Source organism: Pteropus alecto, unplaced genomic scaffold (assembly GCF_000325575.1).
Source record: "Pteropus alecto unplaced genomic scaffold, ASM32557v1 scaffold414, whole genome shotgun sequence".
NCBI classification, from domain to species: Eukaryota; Metazoa; Chordata; class Mammalia; order Chiroptera; family Pteropodidae; genus Pteropus; species Pteropus alecto.
In genome coordinates this window covers 727,677-750,877 of record NW_006435781.1, presented here as the reverse complement: position 1 = coordinate 750,877, position 23,201 = coordinate 727,677, and the positions used below count along the sequence as shown (strand labels likewise).

Below are 23,201 nucleotides of genomic sequence, written 5' to 3'. Positions count from 1 at the left end.
AATTATTACAGGGGAAGAAGGAAGAAATAGAAATATAACATTTTCCAACAAGGATATTTCATTACTTGCTACTACAGTTGTACGGAAGATGGTTCCTTTGATAGAAATTATTCTTTCATGTTAGTACTTTCTCTTTTCTTGTTAAATACCTAATTTGGAAAACATCAAAGCCATTTTAAGTGTTTTTACTTACTTGTCTGTAGCTCTTTTTCTCTAGCCTGCACATCAGCAAAGACTTGGTTAAAATGATTTGTAAAGGCCACAAAGTCTGCATCCAGGAACACTGGCCCTTGTCCTTTCTCTTGCAGGGCTATGCTTTGAATTTTTAATCGCTCAATTTGTGGCTGAAGAGCTGACAGCCGGTTGACTTCATCCTGTACCATAATTTAGGGTATGAAAATAAATAACGTTTTCTCTTTGTATACATTACATTTTTGCAAAGGAAGGTGTTAAGAAGAAATGATGCAAGCTTAGCTTAAAACCCTTATCAAAAAATTGTTAAGAAACATCTATGATGGTTTAGGCAAGCCTCTAGTACAGGTCATCATTAAGTTAAGAATACTTTGGCTCTTCATTCAATAGAGATCATCATATATAAATGTCTTTAAATTTCAAAATGACATCATTTAGAGCAGCAGTCCCCACATTTTTGGCACCAGGTACCAGGGATCCTGAGAATCTAATGCCTGATGATCTGAGGTGGAGCTGAGGCGGTGATGCTAGTGCTGGAGAGCGGCTGCAAATATAGATGAAACTTCACTTGCTCACCCACCCATCCCTCACCTCCTGATGTGTGGCCCGGTTCCTAAGAGGTTACGGACTGGTACCAGTCTGCGGTCTGAGGGTCGGGGACTCCTGATTTAGAACATTAATGGGTATGAATGTGTATGAGTGAAAAGTACTATAAATAACCTTATATTCTTTTTAGAAATCAAACATGGATGGTCCTCTACACCCCTCATCTCAAAATCATGTGACTTTGCTTCAAATTCTAAGTTTAATGGACAATATCTTTTCTTTAAATTCATTTATGTAGAATATAAATTATATGTCCACATATATTTGCATTCATACATACATTAAATTATAAATGTGTTTATAAATATTAATATATACATTATATGTATATATAATCTATGTAATATGTGTACATATTAACATATGTATATATATGTATATGTAATCTATGTAATATATATATATATATACACACACATACACACACACACACACATTCATGTCTATAATTATCTATCTTTTATATGGTCTCGTTACTTCTCCTGACTAAACAGGCAATTACCATTGTTTTATTTAGGGTGACTGTTTGCTTTTTTCTTTTTGTCTTGATATAATTATTAATAGCATCCCTTTCACTTTCAACAGTATCATGGTTGGATGAAAAATTCACATAGACACTCTTCTGTGCTATCCAACATAGTAGTCACTAGTCACATGTGGCTACTGAGCACCTGAAATGTGTCTAGTCCAAATTTAGATGTGCTGTCATTATATAAAACATACCCTGAATTTTGAAGACTTAATATGAAAATATACAAACTCTCATAGTTTTAAATATTCTTAAATCTTGAAATAATATTTTTGATATACCAGGTTAAATAAAATGCATTATTGAAATTCATTTACCTGTTTCTTTTTTCTTTTTCAATGTCTCGTCTAGAACATTTAAAATTACATATGTGGCCCAAATTTGTAGCTTGAATTCTATTTCTTTTAAACAGTGCCATTCTTTATAAAAATGTTTTCATACTCTTGTTCCCAGTAAAGATGAAATTCATATGTATCTGATACATACATAATTTGAATGTAAACACATTTCAAAATGTTCTTTTTAAAAGTATTATTATGGGTGGTGAACATACAATGCAATATATATGACATACTGTTGAATTGTACACTTGAAATTTATTGGATTTTATTGATCGATGTCACCTCAATAATTTTTAATTATAAAAAAGAAATAAAACTATTTAAAGATTAAAAATAAAAAAAGAAAAGTATTATATCATGGTCATTTACTTATAATTCGTACCTATGCTACCTTTAGAAAAAAGTACTTCAGGATTATTTACCATTTAAAATGTAAAAAGCAGGATAATCAAAATTTAAAAACTGTCTATGGCCATGCTACCCTGAACAAGCCCAATCCCATCTGATCTCAGAAGCTAAGCAAGGTTGGGCCTGGTTAGTACTTGGATGGGAGACCACCTAGGAAGACCAAGTGCTGTGGGCATAAAAAGTAAAAAAAAATAAGGGATTGTAAATTGACAAGGTCCTTGCAACCTATGAGGTCAACCAAGGGTTGCCTTACCTAAAAAAATAAAAAAAAAAAATTAAAAACTGGATCATAAACCAATTAAAAGAAGAGGGAAATTGAAAGAATCACAGTAATTATGAACTAAATATAACCCTGAGCTTCCTGAAAATCAAAGTGAAAAATAAAAATAAAGTTATTTTTAGATGCATACATAGTCTTTTGAACAGAGTAACTTTTGTCTTAGAATAAAATGAGGTAAATTTATCACATAGATCCTTTCACAGTAGCAAGACTACCTAATAGACAATGCCACTTGTTATGAGTTTTAGAAGATATAAAGATGACACACAATGCAATACACACACACACACACACACACACACACACACACATATATATATAGGACATACTGTTGAATTGTGTACACTTGAAACTTCTTTGATTTTATTAATCAATGTCACCCCAACAAACTTTAATAAAAAAAAGATAACATTCAGAGGAATGGTAGTATAATGGTTATAGATGTATCAGCTGATTCAGGTAGGTTAATCTCTGACAATCAAATTCTTTTGGTAGGTGAAGATGAGAGACATTTAAATAAATGGGGAGGTGACCCATGTCTTCCGTTCAAATATAAAGCCTCTCAATCAAGTTCTAGAAGGCAGGTGTATATCCAAGGAGGAAGAATAAGACAAGAGGTAAAGGGCAATATTCTGTGTTTTTGAGTATAGAATTATAGATATGCACTTTGTACACCAGGCTTGCAAATGGCAGCATTGACATCTGCTGTGAAACATATAAGAACCTTATTTACATTTGGCCAGATGGAGGGCCTTCATTCCTCCTGTTAAGGGAACTATAGAAGGAGCTACAGTAAAGTATGTTCTGCAAAACAAAGGGGACTTTGAAACTAATTAAACATTTGGGCAAATGTTCAGTTAAGACCTTAAAGTTCTGAGAGTACATTTTAGGAGAGATCATTTTGATCTGAAATATTTAACATTTAAAGATGTTAACAATTACTCATTATCTCCATAAAAGGGCCTAAGTGTGGTTGGTCCTCCAGAGTGAGGCATCTTCCCTGAGTCTGTTTATCCTTTAAAATTATATTTTGATCTGAGGGAAAAGTTTTATATCTTTCCCAGGAAAGGATCCATAGATCTCTTCCAATTCCAGAAAGGCTCTCTAACCATCAACATATTAAGAATCAGTTCTGGCGAGTATTAAATTTTGAGCTAAATCTGTACTCTAAGAAAAAAAAAATCCTCGAATAACAATGCATTGAAGAACAGGATGGAATAATTTACTTACCTATCATTAATCATAGCCAAATAGTATTATTTTAACCATTGTATAAATGACATTGCACTTATCCTGCTAAATATTTTACTTAAGTTGATTCCTCAAATTAATAAAAATCAATGGGGCACAAAGAAAGAGTAAGGGGCAATAAAGAGGAGTGGAATTGTGTCATAAGAATTTGAAACTTTGTGGCTGAATACATAAAAGCAGATGATTTTGCTTAGGATAACTTCCCTAACCTTAAGAGAATATTTAAGATATACAACCTCCAGTGATCTCCATTTGTTCCTCAAATAAAGACCAAGGTCTTAGCATGCCCCAAGAGTCCTTCCTTTGTCTCCTATATGCCTGCCTTTTTGCCTGCATCTTTCAACTTATGCCCCTGCCCCGCTATGCTCAGCATTCGCATTGGCCTTCTTGCAGTTCCTTAGTTGTTACTGCTCCCTCCCATCACATTCTTTCTGCCTAAAGCCACTTGCCATGCTATGCTCTTAATTTCAACTCATCCTAAAAGACTTAACTCAGATGTACCTGCCTCAAGGCAGCTGTCCTTGGTAGGTCTGTCTAGGTTAGGTTTTCTCTGTTAGGCACTCTCCCAGAACTCTGTAACTTTGATTAAAGCATTTGTCCTAGTGGTATTTTCACATCTATGTATTTAATCATTTCCTTAATGTCTCTGTCCCCTACTCTAGGTAAACACTATGAAGGCAGGGTCAATGAATGTATACTCTAATGTTGCCCAAACTTAAGTGACCGCTGCCCCAGGGGGTCCTAAAGGTAGAACCATGGGCCTGACAGGACTGGAAGGCAGGACATTGAACCAAAGAGGATTATTCCCAAGTCTTCAAACCCAGTGGAATTTGCCTTGCCACATTTTGGACTTGCTTAGAACACATCACCCCTTCCTTCTTCCCTATTTTTTTCTCCTTTTAGAATGGGAGTCTTTTTCTTCTGTCTGTCTCACCATCACATTTTGGAAGCATATAAATTATCTGGTTTCACAGGTTCACAGCAGGAGAGAAATCTTGTCTCAGGATATACCATATCTTGATTCTCACCCACATGTGATTTAAATAATATTTAGAGGAAACTTTGGACTTTAGAGTTGATGTCGGAATGAATTCTGACTTTTGTGGTTTCTGGCATATGAGAAGGACCTGAATGGGAAATGGCAGTGTCAGAATGTTATGGAATGAATTATATTCCCTCAAATTTATATGTTGAAGCCCTAACCCATAATGTGACCGTATTTTGTGATAGTACTTTTAGGAAGTAGTAAAGGTTAAACGAAGTTGGAAGAGTGGTGTCCGTATCTGATAGAATTGGTGGCCTTACAAGAAAGATTACTCTCTCTCCCTACAAGCTCATGCACCGAGGAAAGGCCACGTGAGGACATGGTAAGAAGGCAGCTGTCTGCAAGACAGGAAGAGAGCTCTCACCAGAAGCCAAACCCTACTAGACCTTAATCTTGGACATTCCAAGCTCTGGAATTGTCAGAAAATAAATTCCTATTGTTTAAGTCACACATTATATGGTATTTATTATGGCAGCCCCAGTCAGTTAATATACATAGTATCGAACTTGACCACATCGAATATTTATTTTATGGCTGAATCAGTTTTGTAGATGTTATTATTAATTTCTGTATCTGAATCTCAAGAACAGGTTAGGTAATATCATCAGATTTTTATTGCAAGAAATAATGTAGGTGGACTATTCCATTGATTCACAGAAAATAAAAGTTACGGATTCTACTCTTTAATAGAAAAATATGTCTAAATATAGAAAGTCGTAGATTTGTATATTTGCCTAATAAACTAAAGGCTTTTCTGTACAATATTCTTTGCCTGAAATATATATTTTCCAGGTTTATTTACTTCCTATTAAAACTGTAGGTCCAATATTTGAAGAAATGAATCCTTCAATTATTTTCAATAGCTTTGTATTTTTTATCATTTTCTGGGTTCATTACCACCTCCAAATCAACCCCATCAATTATCTCTAGTCTCCCATTATTTAAACCATTCTTTTCAAAGTGTGCAGATTAATCTTCATTTATTGCTTTTTATATTAAACCCAGACAACTGTCTATCATTAAGGTTCACCTTGGAAACCTCTTCATCTATCCTCTCATCAATTTCCCACTTCCCACGAAAATTGTGTAGCACATAGTAATTATGCAAAAAGTTCAAGTGATTGACATTATTAAATATCTCTTGTTTTCTTATACTTTCAGACATACTCTTTTAATCTCTTTCTCAGGGCCTCTTGTGCCAGTCATATGTTGTTTGCCTTTCCAGATTCACTTTCCAGCCTTTTCCTGTGACCCAAGAAAATGACATTTATGTACTATAGCTCCTTGTCCTCTGCCTTCTGATTAAGTTTAATCAATGTGAAACCCTATTCAGTTTCTGGAGGCAGGGAGAAGAGAGAAGTAGGGTGTTTCTTTTTCTGACTCCATTTCTGTGATGGCACTTGGGCTGGCTCCTATGGCAACCTTTACAAATGGCATCTGACTTTTTCCATCTGGGTTTCTGTAACATCCCTCTCCCTGATCTCTCTGCTTTAAGAATAGTAACTGCTCTGATAATGGGTTACTGTACTATCCCTTGTGGTTTTTCTGTCCTCCAAGCATGTTTATAAAGTATTTCTGCAAAGAAATCTTCTTTAAACTATCCTAATTTGAGTGGACTGTCAGTTGTAAAGCTCTTCCTCATCTAGTCAATTACATAGTCTATCAGCTGATTGTGTGTGTGTGGATTCCATGTTTCAACATATGACTGGGTTTTTGCTCTGAACACATGAACTGTTATAAGAAAGACTTTCAAATTATTGGTCATTTCTCTCAGGGTACATGTGGTTTCATACTATAAAACTGCCTCATCATTTTGCAAACTAGTAAAATCAATTAGCCATGTGTAACTACTGTAAATACATTTTTTTTTTTAGAATTCAAGCATCCATGTATCACCTACTTAAAACAATTTTCTTTGCTTCTATTTTGATCTTTACTATGTTTAATGACATCATTAAAGGAGAAATTTTATCATTATATAATTTGCTATTCTTCTGAAAATTTCCAAGGAATTCCTATTGCTTAAGCTCCAAATAGGGAGAAAGATTCTTACCTTACAAATTTTTAACTGGCTTTTAATCGCTGCTGGCTCTGAAGTGGTGGTGGGTTGGGTTTTCAACCAGTTTTCAGCAGTGGTTGTCATCTGCTCCAATTGTTGTAGCTGATTATAGAAAGTGATGATGTTGTTCTGATACTCCAGCCAGTTAAGTCTCTCACTTAGCAACTGGCAGAACTCGATCCACCGGCTGTTCAGTTGTTCTGAGGCTTGTTTGATGCTGTCAGCATTAACACCCTCTAGAAAGAAAGATTTTTAAAATATACCCACTGAAGCCACAGACTGAAAGACATTATCTGAAAACCAATGAGTCTCAAGTTTGAAAGTATTCTTCAGATGAATCATTTCAAATTGTTTATTTACTGATAAAGGAGTAAAAATACCAAGATGATTTCTGTATTACTGATTGCAAATTATTAGAGTTGCATCTTATCAAAACTATGACTGTAAAAAAATAATAAATAAGAACACGTAAGATGTAGTAGATTAGAATATATTTACATTTAAAAAATGGTTGAAGCTCTGACAGGGGGTGGAAGATTGATAATAGACAAATAACTTTCTGGATGTTTCTAAATAAATGTTAAATATTGCTTATATTATTAAAATGTACCATCAAAAAACTAACTTACATTTTTATTTTTTAAAATGGTTTGGAAATTAGTTGAAATTCTTTATCTGGATTATTTTATAAAAAGGTAAAAAAGTTAAGTATCTAAAATCAGTAATTCTCTTTTTGCTATAGAAAGCCAGAAATAAGCAGTCTATGGATCCAAAGAAGTGAAGCAACTACTAGGAAAAATAATCTTTCTAATAGCTAAAAAGGTTTTCATAATATTTGCATATCATTTCCAAATGTAGAGGTTGATCTGAAAGTTTTAAAATCTATCAAGGGCAACATGGAAACAAAAGCACATCGTTATCATCTTTAGCTTTCTGGAGAACCCACTACGTGTTAAGGAATAGGCTGTCTTTTAATATATATTATCTTATTTAAATTTTGTCATATATGATTAATGCCAATCCAAGTATATATTATCATATATATAGCATGAAAGCAGTATCATGTAACGCTATGTGCTAAAATATTCATTCTCTAAAGGTAGTTAACAAAATTTAGATGTTCTTATACATGCATAGATATATATCAGTTTATATAGTAACTTTATTAATTACATTACATAAAATATTAAACATGATATCCACTTAAAAATATAGCTATGTAGCACGGATAACTTTTATATATTTTTGAAATGATGAATATTTGAATATTTCCTATCCCTACATATATCCACAGGCATCTTAAAAGGGATCATAAACTATTAGATTCTTCCTCTAGATTAAAATATCTTAAGTAATTTAGTGAAGACTAAATTGTCTAGAAGACTCTACTTTTATGAATATTCATTTTACTTCACTTTCTGATAATATGATTTAGTTAATGAGAAGTTAAGTTATTAAAAAGACCATTGCTAACAAACATGAGCCCTGTGGTTCTGCTAACTTACACATGCTGTGTACTCTTTTTAAAGACTGAGAAATATGGATTTGAATTCAACAACTATATTATTTTATCCTCTTATTTTCCTCTGCTCTGATATTCTAATTTTCATTTTGTTGTAATTATGTTATGCTCTTAATTCATTTGAAACACAACTCTAATTTCAAAGTTTGATACTACCCGAGATGATATTGGAGAAAAGAAACTATGCAAATATTATTGGAAATCTTTTCCTCATTCTTCAGCTGATATATTAAAAAAAATAATTTAAAGTTCCCAAAGTACAAAGGTCTAAGGTCCAGCTTCCTGCCAACAATAGAAAGACATGGAGTTGGGGCCCAGGCAGACCCAGTGAAAGACAAAGCACAAAATTAATTAAGCCTTGAAGTGGACATTCCAAGGCCAATAAATGGCAGGATAATTTAATAATCCACATCATTTCTATGACATAAACAATGCATGTGGCTTAGTGTACCACATAATAATAATAGCTAACATGCTCTAAATGTTTATACATATCAATTCATTTAATTTTCACATTAGCCTTATAAAAACAATAATTGAAAAAATAAAATGTATAAAGGTAATATAAACATGTCGCCATATATACAGCTATAAGAGGCAGCATGTGGTTTGCAAGAGCTAAATATTCTTCTAATTCTCTCCTAATAGTTAAGAAAGTAATTGGTCTTACTGAGATGTGTTGTGTGATATACTGTTTGTGATAATTTAGTTTTGAGCAGTGATCAAGAATTGTGCCAAATATGTTTTGAGAATGCCGCTAAGTAACTGTAGTTGTAAAAAGATAATGGCTGTTACAAAATCTAAGAGAAGAATCCAAAACTCCAGTCATATAGGCACTCGGTTTGAGGAAAAAATATTACAATATAATGCTGACATTATTGCTGGAAAATGAAATAATTAGAAAAAATACAAAGGTGAGAAATTTTAAATTATATTAGATAAGGACTCACAAATGTGCCATGGATCTAAACGATCAGATGTTTAAGAGAAATATTTTTAGCATATGTTAAACTTGAATAAGCTCTTAGAAGAAGGAAGCGCATGGCAGTTCTCATTCAAGATAGGCAAATAAGAGATGCTAAAGTAATTTAAAGAGACTGATGGACTACTACCGGATTGAGTCTTATTTAACATTTATCTAAATAAAGGAATACAGAGAGAAATATCTCACTGCCCCTTAGAGAGGTCAACCATAGGACAACCTTTGGCATGAAAAAATAAAATCATAAGTTAATATTCAATATGAATAATACATGTTATTATAATCATGAAAATATAACTCAAACTATAATAAAATACCAATAGGTTCTGTGGTATCTATTAAAATCTAGAGATAGAATTTAGTGAATCCTTGTTGATCATTACCCAAAACTATCAGTTCAATACGTTATGCCAAAAAAATGTCGATACTAAACATCACTGTAAAAGGAATTAAAAAATGAGGAAAGTGAATTTTGTAGAAATCTACTATGTAATCAACAATATTCTCTACTTAACAGCATATTGATTTTTATAACTGAATAAAGGCAATTCAAATAAAATAATAGGTAAAAGAAGTATCTCCATTTTAGGATAAATGGTTAAGGCAGGCAGAAAAACCTAGAAATTCATAATAAGAGCTCTGGTATTAGTAAATCTGAATTCAGATTTGACCCCCTTCACTAGATGGGTGAACTGGGTTCAGTTATTTAATTTCAATGGGTCTCAATTTTCTCATCCACGAAATGAGAATAAAATAGAATTGACCTCATAGGATACCTATGAGAGTTCCAAGTTAACATGTATGAAGTAGTTACACAAAATCTGACATACACTAGGCAATCAATAAATATTGATCAATGTTAATACAAGGAAATGAAAAGGAACGTGTAGGAAACAAGAGATTAGATCTTACAAATGAGGAAACTGGGGGGGGGGCCATGAATGAAAGAAGTCATTTATGAAAAATAAATGATTAATATTTTTAAAGTTAGTGCTAACTTTATATAATATGGCATGGATATGGGATACAAAAAGTGTATGTATAAATTTTTAAAAGAAATTTTGTCAACCAGTGATGAATCCTAGAGTTTAGTAGGGAATCTTAGAATATTTGGTCATACATCTATAATCATTTGAAATTAAAGTTATAAAGGACATCCATGCCAAAAATTAAAAACAAAAATTTCTAGATGTCACTGGCAAAGGTAGGATGGTGGCTCTTGATTATCAAACATCTTATTATAAAGGATTTGTATGTAAATATTGTATTAATTCATGTGTGAATATGCTTCCTGCTCAACTAGAATATGACCTGTGCCTAATGAAAAATCCCTCTAAGAAAAATGGCTCCACTGGCAGTACCTGATAGAGTTCTCAGCTTAGAGTCAGCACGGAATAAATACAATGTACTTGTTGACTTATTCAACACCAAATAAATAGCTTACTTTATACAAATACAGATATGAAGAGAGCACTATCCCCAGGCGCAAAAAGCCAAACACAAACACACACACAGTCTCTCTTGCTTCAAATTGGCTTTAAAATACTTGGGGAGGGATCAAAAGCACTGTCACATGTCATATTACTTAATGTTTATTTCTTAAACTAAAATTATAAATGCCATTACTTCAGCTTCATGAATAAAATGGCCATCTATTATCTATTACGAGAAAGTCCCTTAAAACATTGGTAGAATAAGGGTACTAAGTGTTTCCCAAGTGAATACTCACATGTGAATAATTTTACTATTATATATAATTGTTTTATGTGTATTTCATAGAATTATGCTCCTTAACTGAACATTTTAAGTTCTATGACAGTTTGTAAGTATAAATATCTGCAAAGTTTTAAGTACCAATTATTTGAGCATCTGTGTTTCTAATTTTTTTGTCAGCTACTTAAGAATACAAACACTAACTCACCCGACTTTATAAACAATACTTATGGAAACCATTTTGTAGCGGCACATTAAAATCTCAAAGATAATGGATCATAATCTATTCACATCTCATATTCTAAACAACCCCTGAAATAGTCTGTGAATAAATATATTGCTCCCAGAGGAAATGGATCATTACTTGAAGTGCATCCATTAATTTTATTACTTGTGTACAGTGCATAACAGACTGTTAGAATAATTTTAATTGTGCACCACCTTCCATGCAAGTACTTTAGAACTGCCACTTAAAGTGAAGTATTCCTCATCAAGTATATTCATCATTAGCCATGAAGCCAGGGTAGAATAATGCAAAACGTTGTGTTTTCAGAGCTCTTGAATTAGAAGAATATTTGGAATGAAAACTTAAAGTTGCTAATAAATAGTCTCTGATTGTTTTGTATATTAAGTGAGGGTCATTACAAATTCATTTGGCATTCAATGTAACAGACTAAAATATAATGGAAGTTTATTCAGAGCCCATGAAGATAGGGTCTGAATATTATAGACTAAATTCTAGAGATTTCGTTGACCACACTAACTTTTATACGACTGCTATGTCATGTTTTTTTAAAATAATACCTTTTAAAAATTAATAGCTTTATATAAAAGTCAACACCTCTAGTAAATATAATATATAAATTTACTAATATAGCTTTTTACATCATATTTATAAACATCATTGAATTATAAAAGATAAAAGTCCAATTCCAACTAATATTTGTTTTTGTGACTAATTTTCTACAACAGTGACTACTATAATCTCCTCCCTTCACACACACACACAGACACACACACACACACAGTCTCTTCCTTTGGAGATTAAAGAAAAATGAGTCTGTCAATTAACAAGATTTATTGAGTGTGAACTCTGTGTAGACCATTATCCGATGTGTCCCATGGAGAAACAGGAGACATAAATCAAATTGCCCAGAACTGAGGAAAGAGTAAGAGAAGAGGAAATGGGTGCAACTGTGGAAAGCTGCTCATTCGCAATAGAGGGTCTGGATAACTACAAATAGTGAAGCAAAGATAATGAGAGTTTGGCTTTGAGGTGAGCCAAACTGACTATAAAAATCCCTGCCCTTGCTCATCTGACAAAATTTTGTCCAAACTCTAATGATATCATACATGCGAAGTGCTTAATGAGTTATAAAACAAAATACTAAAAGTACAGTTACGCAATTAATATTAGAAGCTCTCATCTGTGTGTTATCAGTCTATGCTATTTAATTACGATCCTTAGCAGACTTACTATTAGATATTATGTTAAACACTATAATCTAATGCTGTGGGAATGACAGTTTTGAGATGTTCTTTTAGTCTTATATACTAATAATTACTACTTTTATTTAAACATTTCTTTAATGTGATTGTCTTCAGGCTCTTAACACACAGAAAACTACAATTAGAAATTAAAAGTGAAGCATAATTTCATTTAAGAAACATCACTAACCCTATTAGGTAATTATAATAACTCCTCTGGAAATTGTGGTGAAAGCATTTCACAGCTTAAAGAAGAGGGAATTAAGCTATGCTTATATATGTTTTCAGATGAATGTTTTGATATAATTATTTTTTGGCAATTTCAATATTAATAAAACAACTTATCTAAACTAGGTTTTTAAAATACATGACCAATAGGAAATTATACATTTATAAATCTATATTACATATCTCCTCATATAGACAATATATGCAAGAATATTATTTTATAAAAGTTAAGAATAAGTATAAGCATATGTTCTAGATTGTCCTGAAATCCCATAATTTCACTCATATACTATAAAGCTTTTACTTCAAAGTAGCAAATCAGTTAAAAACTGTTCAAAATAAAAATTTTGGAAATCAGAATTCATTAATTAATAATCAATAGTATTGATATAGTGGCAAGATTCTTTACCATATTTAGTTGCTAAAATTTCCTAAAATTTAATTATTTTATACTTTTTTTGTTTAAATAAAACAATATAAAAATAAACCTTGAAGAAGTTTATATATATCCTTTTTAAAAAATGAAATAAGTCAAAATTTGGAAACTCCCCTTCTCAGTATCACAAGGTATAGGAAACATAATTAGATCACTAGGTACCCAAGCTAGTCTCCCACTTCCTCTCATTAAAGTTCTAGGAAGCAATCAATTTCTTGAGAATAACGCTATTATACTAATCTGATATATTGACAAGAAGGTTCATAAAGGTTATATCTGTGAAAAATTTCTCCCATAAGAGGTTCTCTCCACCATCCAACACTATGAAACTGCTCCTCATACTTACCTAAGCAATTGATGTTGACAGAGGAACAGCAAATTAATTTAATGTTAGCTCAAAAAATATAGGTAAGAAATAGTTAAAAGTACACCAAAATTTCATGTCAAAAACCCCAGAAACATGATTTTTTAGTTAATATTCTCTCTTCATAGTGTCGTAGCCTCTTTATGTAGGCTATTAATATCATGAAGATCCGTTACACTCATAAAATAACTGGGATATCCATTAAAAAAATGTTCATGTATAGGTTTAAAGTAAGCAAATAATTTATGCAACCTCCTTATTTTGGTTTAAAAAAAATATATTCTAAATAAATTAATAAGAATCACTTACCGAATCTCTGCAAAGTTCACAATTAAATTCATAGTACAGTTGATAATAAATTTCAAATTATATTGAACATTAACTGTATTTTAATATGCTGTATATAACTTTGCATTTGATAAGGTGCAGAAAAATGAAAATTATCTTCAAATTGATCATAAATTCTATGCAAAACTGAACATGCGTAACAAGAAATAGTGTTTTCAGGACATACAACTGATTTTTAACACAACTTTGCAACATCAAATGAAAGTCACTTCTACATTGTCATCGTGGTAATTTCTACACTTCTAACAATCTTAAGACCATTCTCCACTACCTGTTTCTCAGTACCTTTCTCAAATTCTTTCAAGAAATTGCTTCGGATCTAACAGATTTTGTTTTCTGTATTTCTTAAGTGGTAATAAAAATTCATTCTTTCAATAGATATTTAGAAATGGTCAAAAGTGATTTGGAAATATGTCTGATATACCATTTGGGGTCAAAGTGATATAAAATGTTAAGTGCTGAGGAATTTTTTGCACGTCTTAGAGTTTCATTCTGAAACAAAATTTAAGAGTTTCAAAATTATCGTAGGTATTTTAGAAAAGTACTCTAACCTTACAGTAAATTATTTTAAGTAGAAAATTCAATTTTCTAGATATGTATGTATACATATAAAAAAGTTTTAAAATATTTCCTTTAAAATAGCTATACTGAATGCTATTCTTCATATATATTTTACACTAAAAATATGTTAAATATTATCACTGTAGAATATATATTAAATGTATATATATATATGTATTAGTTGCATAATACAACATTATACAACAATAACTTGCCTATATCTTAATTTTTGAGAACAAGATGTGTAATTAGAAGAAACAGATGCTTATATGAGGTTTTAAATGAAGTACCATGATTCAACTCTTGTTTTCTTTTCTGTAAATAAAAGAATATATGTGATTTATATGGTTATGTTTTATTATAACTCCAAATCAAACTTGAGGAAGGAAATTCTGGGCTTGTAAATTTAAGAACTTTACTGAGCTAACTGTTAGGAAACCTGGTTTAGAGAAACCTCAGTTTGTATTTCAGCTTCATGAGCCACACAAATAAACTCTAGTTTTTTCCTCTATGCTAGTGGAGCTACCTATAGTAAATTAGGGTTTGGGATCCCTCTGAAATATACCTGCAGAAGTACTCCCCAGACACTTATTGTATGCCTGGCTTAACTCACAATTTACACAAATGAGAGTTTGGCTTTGAGGTGAGCCAAACTGACTATAATAATCCCTGCCCTGCAACTTGTTCTGGAAAGGACCACGAAAAATAAAGGACCAAAAAGAGAAGATAGAATCACTGAGTGTACTTTTTAGTCATTATGTACATTATTTGATTGAATGGAGCAGCAGAGCTGTCCTCTAGTTATAGACTAAATTTGAGCAAAAACACGTATCAGACCGTATCTCACTGGCATAATAAGAAGCTTAAAATTTGATCAATATGGTTAATCAATGAAGAATGTCTCAAATCAAACCTGTACCCCTTACTGTTCTTTGCTTTCTATACAACTTACCATTTTCCTTCAGAAGCATTACTATTTTCTGCCTAAAATTACCATTGTAATTACCTCAATTACTACCTTAATTTTGCTTTGCTAAATAGAATTTAATCAGTCAATTAATATTTAAGGACCTAGTATATGTCCTGATTTTTCTTCATGCTTCCAAAAGTTAGAGCAATGAGGGCAATAGTCTAGAAAATTATAACATCACTAATCATATGATTGTTTTAATCCCACACGTAGTTTCAACTACGAAAAGAATCATTCCCTTATTTCTAAATTTTAACTGCTTTTTGAATAATTCTGTGTATGCTACTATCAGATGATTTCAGGTAAGGTATACTTGGTACTTGATTATAAAATGAGACCATTTAAAAGTATAAATTTTACATCAGCTTATAAAAATGAAAAAGTGATAACGAAGTTCCAAAGGGGAAATTATATAACAGCTACAGACACATTTTTAGATCATATAATTTTATTTAACATGAATATGCTATTGTCAAACTCATCAGCTAAACCACTCAGCAAAATGCATCTAAACAACAACATTTTAGTATTTTGCACTGACTATATATTCATTAACTTCTAACCTAATTCTCAGCTGTCATATTTGCTTATTTTTGTTTTTAAGCAAATACAGTCTTGGGGCTAATTAGAAAAAGAAAATAAATAGATTTTCTAGGAAGATAATTGAACTTTTTAATGTCAATATGGCAATTAAAGCAAAAAATAATTTGTACGTAAAATTCATGTTCCAGAATGTAAGCACGTTCTAGAAAAAGCTGACATGAAAGACAAAAACATTTGTTATGCTTGGTTATGACAGTTTTATAAACATATCCTTTGAAAAATGAAAAAAATCTTGTTTGGAAATAAAATCATCCCTAATTTTCATAAATTATTTATATCTGGAAATTAACATAATAGTAGAACAATGACAATTCAAAATAAGTTGGATCACATTGATGTCAATAATATGTTTTGTTCAGATAGCTTTTGAGGCACAAAGTGTTAGCAATGATTAATTCACTCATAAAAAGAAAAATGTTTTGCTAGCTTTGTACTTTCTTTTTACCTGACTCATAAAAAGTTAAAATTAAAAAATAAAAGTTCCCTTTAGGAGACGTTTTTTAAATGTTTGAAAAAAATGAAAAGCAACAAAGAAAATGTCAAACATATTATTAGCAAACAGGTATGCTAATGAACCTTCTACATAATTTTAGTGTGTTTAGAAAAGTATATTGCAAGAATTATTTAAAATCAGATTATAATCACTTTACATATATTATATGTTTGCTTACATTTTCGATTATTTCTGCAAAACTTGTTTTCTTAAACTATTTGGACAAATGCTAGCAGGATTTGCATTAAAATTAATTTCTCTACAACAGATTGATAACATATTCTACCACATCCCACTTTCTTCCATTGCACTCAAAGTTGAATTTCCTATAATAATTTGCTTAGCATTAAGAAAGAATAATAAAAAGCTTACAAACTCACTTTAATTTAAATTTGTATTCAGGAAGTGCTTGTCTGATATAATTCAGCTGATAAATATGAACCTATGTGTTTATCAAATCCCTAAGAAGATTATCTAAATCAACTCCGTGTAATTACCATTCACCATCTGTTCCACCAGGGCCTGAGCTGATCTGCTGGCATCTTGTAGTTTTCTGTACTTCTCGGCTTTTTCTCGCTCTATGGCCTGCAGCATGATAGCAAAGGTGAGTATTTCAGTATAAGGATTGTGAAGCTACACAGTCATTATAATTTCTACTTGTCCTTTCAAGCCTTAAGATATTTGACTCTGTCAGCTTATCAAGTGAATCTAAAGATTTGTTCTCGTTTCTCAGCATCAGAAGCATCAAAATGGCAATGGAAACACAAGCGATTTTCATGCCAATTTGCTACTATTTTTAATAAGATTTTTACTCTTAACTTTTTTACATAAAAGTTTCTGATGCATTGTAATGAAAGACTGAAAAAAAAAAAAAAGAACCAGCAAAGGCAAATTATAACAATGAAAGGATAAAATGTCAGATAATTAAAATGGAATTTATCTTTTAATTATACACCACTGAAATTACTCATCACAATAGTATATATTCTGTAATAAAAATCAAATAGAAAATCTAGTAGGTATATACGATGGGAAAAAGTACACTAGCGTGACTAGTTTAGAAAAAACACATTTATCTAAATACACAACTGCAGGTTAATTTTTTCTCTCTAAAATGTCAAAGTACACCTATTTCAAGAAAAAACAGATTCAGTTTCAAAAAGTTTTCTAAATTCTTGTGTTCATTTCTCCCAACCAGAGTCAACTTTTGAACAAAATACAATTATTTAAATTAACAAAACCTAGCATTTGATAGTGTTGAGTTTAGCTAATATCTCTACAGAAATAAATTTTCAACCATGATTCACCACTATATTACTATAGTTATTAAAGAGATGTGGTTATAATATATATGTCCTAAAACAGAATATCCACAGAAAAAGCAAGCTACAATGCATTTAACATATAGTGATAGCAATACTTCTGTGAATAAATAATAGTATAATCATAAGATTTCACTTGCGTTTGTGGAAAGAGGTTATTCTACATCAGACCAGTTTTCAAAACTTTATTTAGATCACTAGGCATTTAAACAAATATCTCAAGGTATAATACTGGAGTACAGGTGGGAGAACATACAATAGATACATGTACACTCTACATAGTGTTGTTCAGTAAGAACTTTCTGCAAGATTGGAAATATTCTGTATCTGCACTGTCCAATATACTAGCCACTAGCCCTGTGTGGATATTGAGCACAAGAAACTTGGCACATGTGATGGGGGAATTAATTTTAATTTAATTTTATTTATAAATTTAAATTTAAAAAGCCACATGTGACAAGTGTCAATTATAATTGTACAATGCAGATCTAGTGTACTCCCCTGAAAGCAAATAATTGAAGATAGATAGCAGATAGATAGTCATAAATACAGAAATTATAATATGGCAACATCAGAAATATTTTCAAAGAAATAAGCAATCATCTAGACTAGACTATTTCCCAAGCACATAAAATGATGTGAATGCTCATAAGATAATCCACACATTTTTAAATATTTCGAAAGATTCTCCAATTTAAAGAATAGCCACAATTGAATATAGGCTTTTTAAAAGTTATTTTTAAGAGTTTTATGAACTCTGGTTATCGGATTCAATGTTAAGAGTGTAAAACACTAAAAGAGCTGATAGACAATAGAATATATCCAGTCAGGAAAAAATGTAATACATAATATATTATTACATTTTAGCAGAATAAACGAAGAATGAAATAAAACACTATAAAATGATAATCTTGATAATCTTTTTAAAGTACTTATAACAGCTGGAAAAGATACATTTTTCATAATACTATCAAGGGCAGCAAATGAAAACTTAGGATCATCTCATCAGTGAGAAAACTCCAAAAGTAATAGACTCATTCTAACATCTTGAATTGTTTACACAAACATGTGGGCAACCATGAAAGGTTCTAACTTGATATCTGAACGAACAAGTCCGTGAAAAAGAAGTAGCCACATCTTATTAAAGGTAAGGACCTAGGCAAAATTCCCAAATTCACATTTTCTCAACTTTTATCTTTTAAATTCTCTGTCCTTAGCAGCTTATTGGTACATGTTTTACAATACTTTAAATTTGTTCTCCATTAAAAGGTAAATTCTATTTGTAAAGGAGTCTGAGCACTTTAGAAAAAATAAGCATTCTAATTAAACATGCAATATTCACAGCTATCAAGGACTACAGCAGAATTTGGGGTGTCCCAAATTTGAACTACGTCATTAAATAAATAGACAGACAGATAAGAGAAAAATATATATATATAAAACAATAGGAACAGTAACAAAAACTGTTCTTTGAGTTAGTGTTAGACATCCTTTTCTATCAGAGTGGTTTCTATTTTATCTACATTGAGTTTTTTTAAACATGAAATTATATAAAGAGTAGAATCAGAACACCATGTTGTCTTTATAATTGATGAAAAGAAATTATCAATAGCCTTCTAAATGTCATGATCATTATCTCTTTATTCTATGCATTTAATGGAATAATCAATTACTATTAATAACAGACAAAAATATAATTGAATATATCAGGGTAATATTTGAGCTTAAATATCTTGCTTGGTTAACCACATTATCCTGGGTATTCTAATATAAATATTAATAACAACCACCACCAACAACAAAACAATCTATGAAATAGGTACTATTTCTCTCGATTTGTCAGAGGAAGAAAGTTAAGACACAGAGAGCTTTGTGGATATTTGAAAACAGGGGCATAACCATGATAAAAATGGAGTTCCTTATACTGTCTACTAAATTACAGTTTATGTATACTATTTCATATGTATGTCATAATAATACTGTTGGATAGAAGGAATCGGCATTATGTTATCCTATTTTATACAAGAGAAACTGAGCATCAATAAGATTAAGTCATATATCCAAGGTATATGTTTTAGATGCAATATTAGAACCCTGATCCTCTATTTATAAAAAGGTCTGCTCTCTTTCAAACATGCTCTGCTGCTTCTAGGGCTATTTCAATGGAAATGAATTAAACAGATTTGAACATATCTGACTAAAACACAGCAATGCCCTGAATAGTTTAAATGTAGTCAGGGATAACATTCAAGATATTTAATCATTAATGTAGCATGGGCACCAAGTCAGAAGGAATTCCTGGACACTTAAAATAGACAATGCTATTTCTATAGGATGATTGGCAATTCTATATACAACTAAATTACTGTTCCCATTGCCAGATGTATATTATATGCAAACCGAGTAGCTGGTGGATAGAGAATACACCCAAGAAAGAAGCAATTGATGGCCTCCACATAGTTGCCAATGTTTAGATGATAGCTGAGTTCTGTTGAGTGACATCACTTTAAAGACAGTGAAGAGTCTAGAAAACATTTCATTTCAGACACAGCTATAGAAGGTTGATTTAAAATGAGAAAATATAGGGTAGCAAGGAGACAGTAAAGAAGATAATGAAAAGTTTTGGAGTCACGCTGTTCTCAGTTGGTTTGAATTGTCTCTACTGCTTACCACCTGTTTGACATTTAGAAAGTGAGTCAACCTTTCTGAGCCTCAATACATTCTATGTAAGATAAAAATAAAGCTACCTATCCTCCAGGGATTCTGAAGGGATTAGAGGAAGCTCTTCATATAATGTATTGCCCAAATTGGGCCAATTTTTATAGTAAAATGGGAATCTAGAAATAATCGAGCAGTGACAAATGGAATAACATAAACTAAGAATGTCCCAGACAAACTGGTACATATGGTTATTCTAATAAAAGGTGATCTCAATAGTCTTAAAAACAAGGTTAGGAAAAATTGGCACCAGGTGGATTTGAAAACCTTGCTCACAGAAATGTGTGAGAAGTTTCCAAATAATCATCACATATAAAAAGTGTTATATAATAATCACATATAAAGATGTTGATTAAATAAACATAACTGAAAGTCTTTTTTTTTTTTTCCTCTGGATCTGGCCATACATGCATTTGTTTCAAATGAAATAAATGAACTTCTGTTTTAAAATAAGTTGGGTTAGTAGTTTCTAATGTTTCTACCTTCTCTCATTTTCTTAAAGAAATATCTATAAATTACAAACAAAAAAGTAAAATAAAAATTACACGACTACTAAAAACTAAGTCTGGAGAGAAACATGGTTATGGAAAAAGAGGGAGTATATCCCCTGCTGTAAAGAATCGTGTGCCATCAAGGTGAAAATTTGGTTTTCCATGGATCTATCTTGCAAAGTAAAAACTGTCCCTCACACCTATTCCCTTACTCAGCTGTGTCAAAACTACTGCTATTAATGTCACCATTAGCTTCTATGCTACTACATTCGATGGCTGATTCTCGGGCTTCAACTTAGTTATCAAAATATTTTTATTCAGAGAGTACTTGTTACAAATTTTTCTTAATTTGGCTTCCTATACTATAAGCACAAAGTTTTCCTCCCCCACTCAAAAACACCTTTTACTCAATCTCCTTTGCTGGTTCCTCAACTCACTAATGTCTATATTTAGCACTTCCTATGACTCAATCTATATTTCCATTTGTTCGGGCCAAAAAATAATTGTTCTTAGCTCTTCTCTTTCTCTTAAATCCCACATTCGATCCATCAGAAAATCCTGTTGACTCTAACCTCAAAACACATCCAGGAAGTGATGTTATTAATGTGATTACTACTATCACACCAGTCAAAAGTTCCCATCACCTCTTGGGGGTCTGGATGTTTCAAAATAACCTACTAAATGGTATTTCTACTTCTGTCTTTGCTCCCTGATGATATCTTCTCAACACATCAGGCAGAGGAAGTTAGCCACAATAGAAGTCAGCTCAACTTTCCAATTAGCTGCTTTCTCTCTCTGAGTAAAATCCCAAGTTCTAAAAAGACCCAACCTGACCTTAACCTCTCTGACTTCTTAAGCTACTAAACACCTCGATTACTCAGCTCCATCCACACTTTTTGTTGTTCTCCAACACTCTGAGCATGCTTCTGCCTCAGGGCTATGTATTTATTTACTCTTCTCTCTGGCTAAAATGCTCCTACCTTCCATAACTATAAAAGAAATTCCTCACCGCCTTTAGATCTTCACAGAAATATCACTTTCTCAGCTAGGACTTCTATTGCCACTCTATCTAACACACACACTCTCTCTGTTTCTCTGTCTCTCTGTCTCTCTCTTTCTCTCTCTCTCCCCCTCTCCACTCTCCCTCCCCTAGCCCTCATTCTTCCCTTATTTGTGTCTTTGGGATTCATCAGTAACATTCTCAATAATGTTCTGAATAACATTAAAATGTTTTATGTATTAATCTTGCTGAATTTTCATCTTCTCCACTGCAATATTAACTGTATAAGGTCTGGTATGCTCGTGTATTTCCTTCTTCGTACTATCGTCAGTGTTTAGAATAGCACCTGGTTCATAGTAGATGCATAATAAGGTGAGGTCTATTGTGATGTAGTGCCTCCATATACAATATTATATTCTTTCTTGACTCATCCATAGTTAAAATTCTCTATGAAGGTGTAAATGTGTAAGAAATCCTAATACCTATACATATAGTAATCGCAGAACCAGCCCATGAGGTTAGACCCTGCAAGCTCAGGAAAGTAACGCTGAATTAAATAAAAGTCATAGAAACTGCAGATTAGTTTAGAAGTTGGGAACATCAACCAGTATTTTTATGATGTCCCGATAACAGTAATAAACAATTACCCAAATAGAAAACAAATAGTACCATGGACAATTCATTAAGTCAAACAAACTTAATAGAATCTTCCTTTGGTTGAGGAAGAGAAAAGAAAAAGTGTAAAAAGCAACATGGTGTTTATAAAGTTTATTATAGAATAATGAGAAACTATCATATTGAAATACTTACTGGGAGTATAAACTCCCCTGAACAAAACAGAAAGGAACGTTTCTTGACTAGGGTGCTAACCAGAATCCCTTGGACTTGGTAGTAGATAAATGAGCACTCCCACTTGGCATGTAGAGAGTATTATATTTTAAAGTATCTTAAGTCAGTTATTTCTGTCTTTTCAGATTGTGCAAAATCTTTGGCTATACTGACAGTTTGGAATGTTTTGTTATCACTAGAGAATAAGTTTAAGAACACTTTATTGGTCTCAGAAATTTGGGGGCTATTGTTTTTTCAGGCATTTTACCAAAATTTCAGCATCTTCAGTCTTTCTTCCTCTTCCATGGGTCTCATTCATATTCTCTCTCTCTCTCTCTCTCTCTCTCTCTCATGCTCTCTCTTCCTCTCTCTCTTTCTCATTCTCTCTTTCTCATTCTCTCTCTCTCTCTCTCTCTCTCTCAT

The 23,201-nt window shown here is 31.9% G+C and overlaps 1 protein-coding gene and 1 pseudogene across 1 annotated transcript in view; one reads left to right on the top strand and one right to left on the bottom strand.

The window, feature by feature from the left end:
- The window catches only part of DMD (dystrophin), a 1,580,480-nt gene that overhangs the window by 1,265,360 nt on the left and 291,919 nt on the right, over nt 1-23,201 (bottom strand). The window contains exons 17-19 of the mRNA XM_006911463.3: nt 16,917-17,004; nt 6,706-6,947; nt 194-374 (exon numbers count right to left, since the gene is read on the bottom strand). Of these exons, the coding sequence (XP_006911525.1) occupies nt 194-374; nt 6,706-6,947; nt 16,917-17,004 (511 nt within the window). The remainder of the gene's footprint in view (nt 1-193; nt 375-6,705; nt 6,948-16,916; nt 17,005-23,201) is intronic.
- On the top strand, nt 2,133-2,251 carry LOC112479416 (annotated as a pseudogene).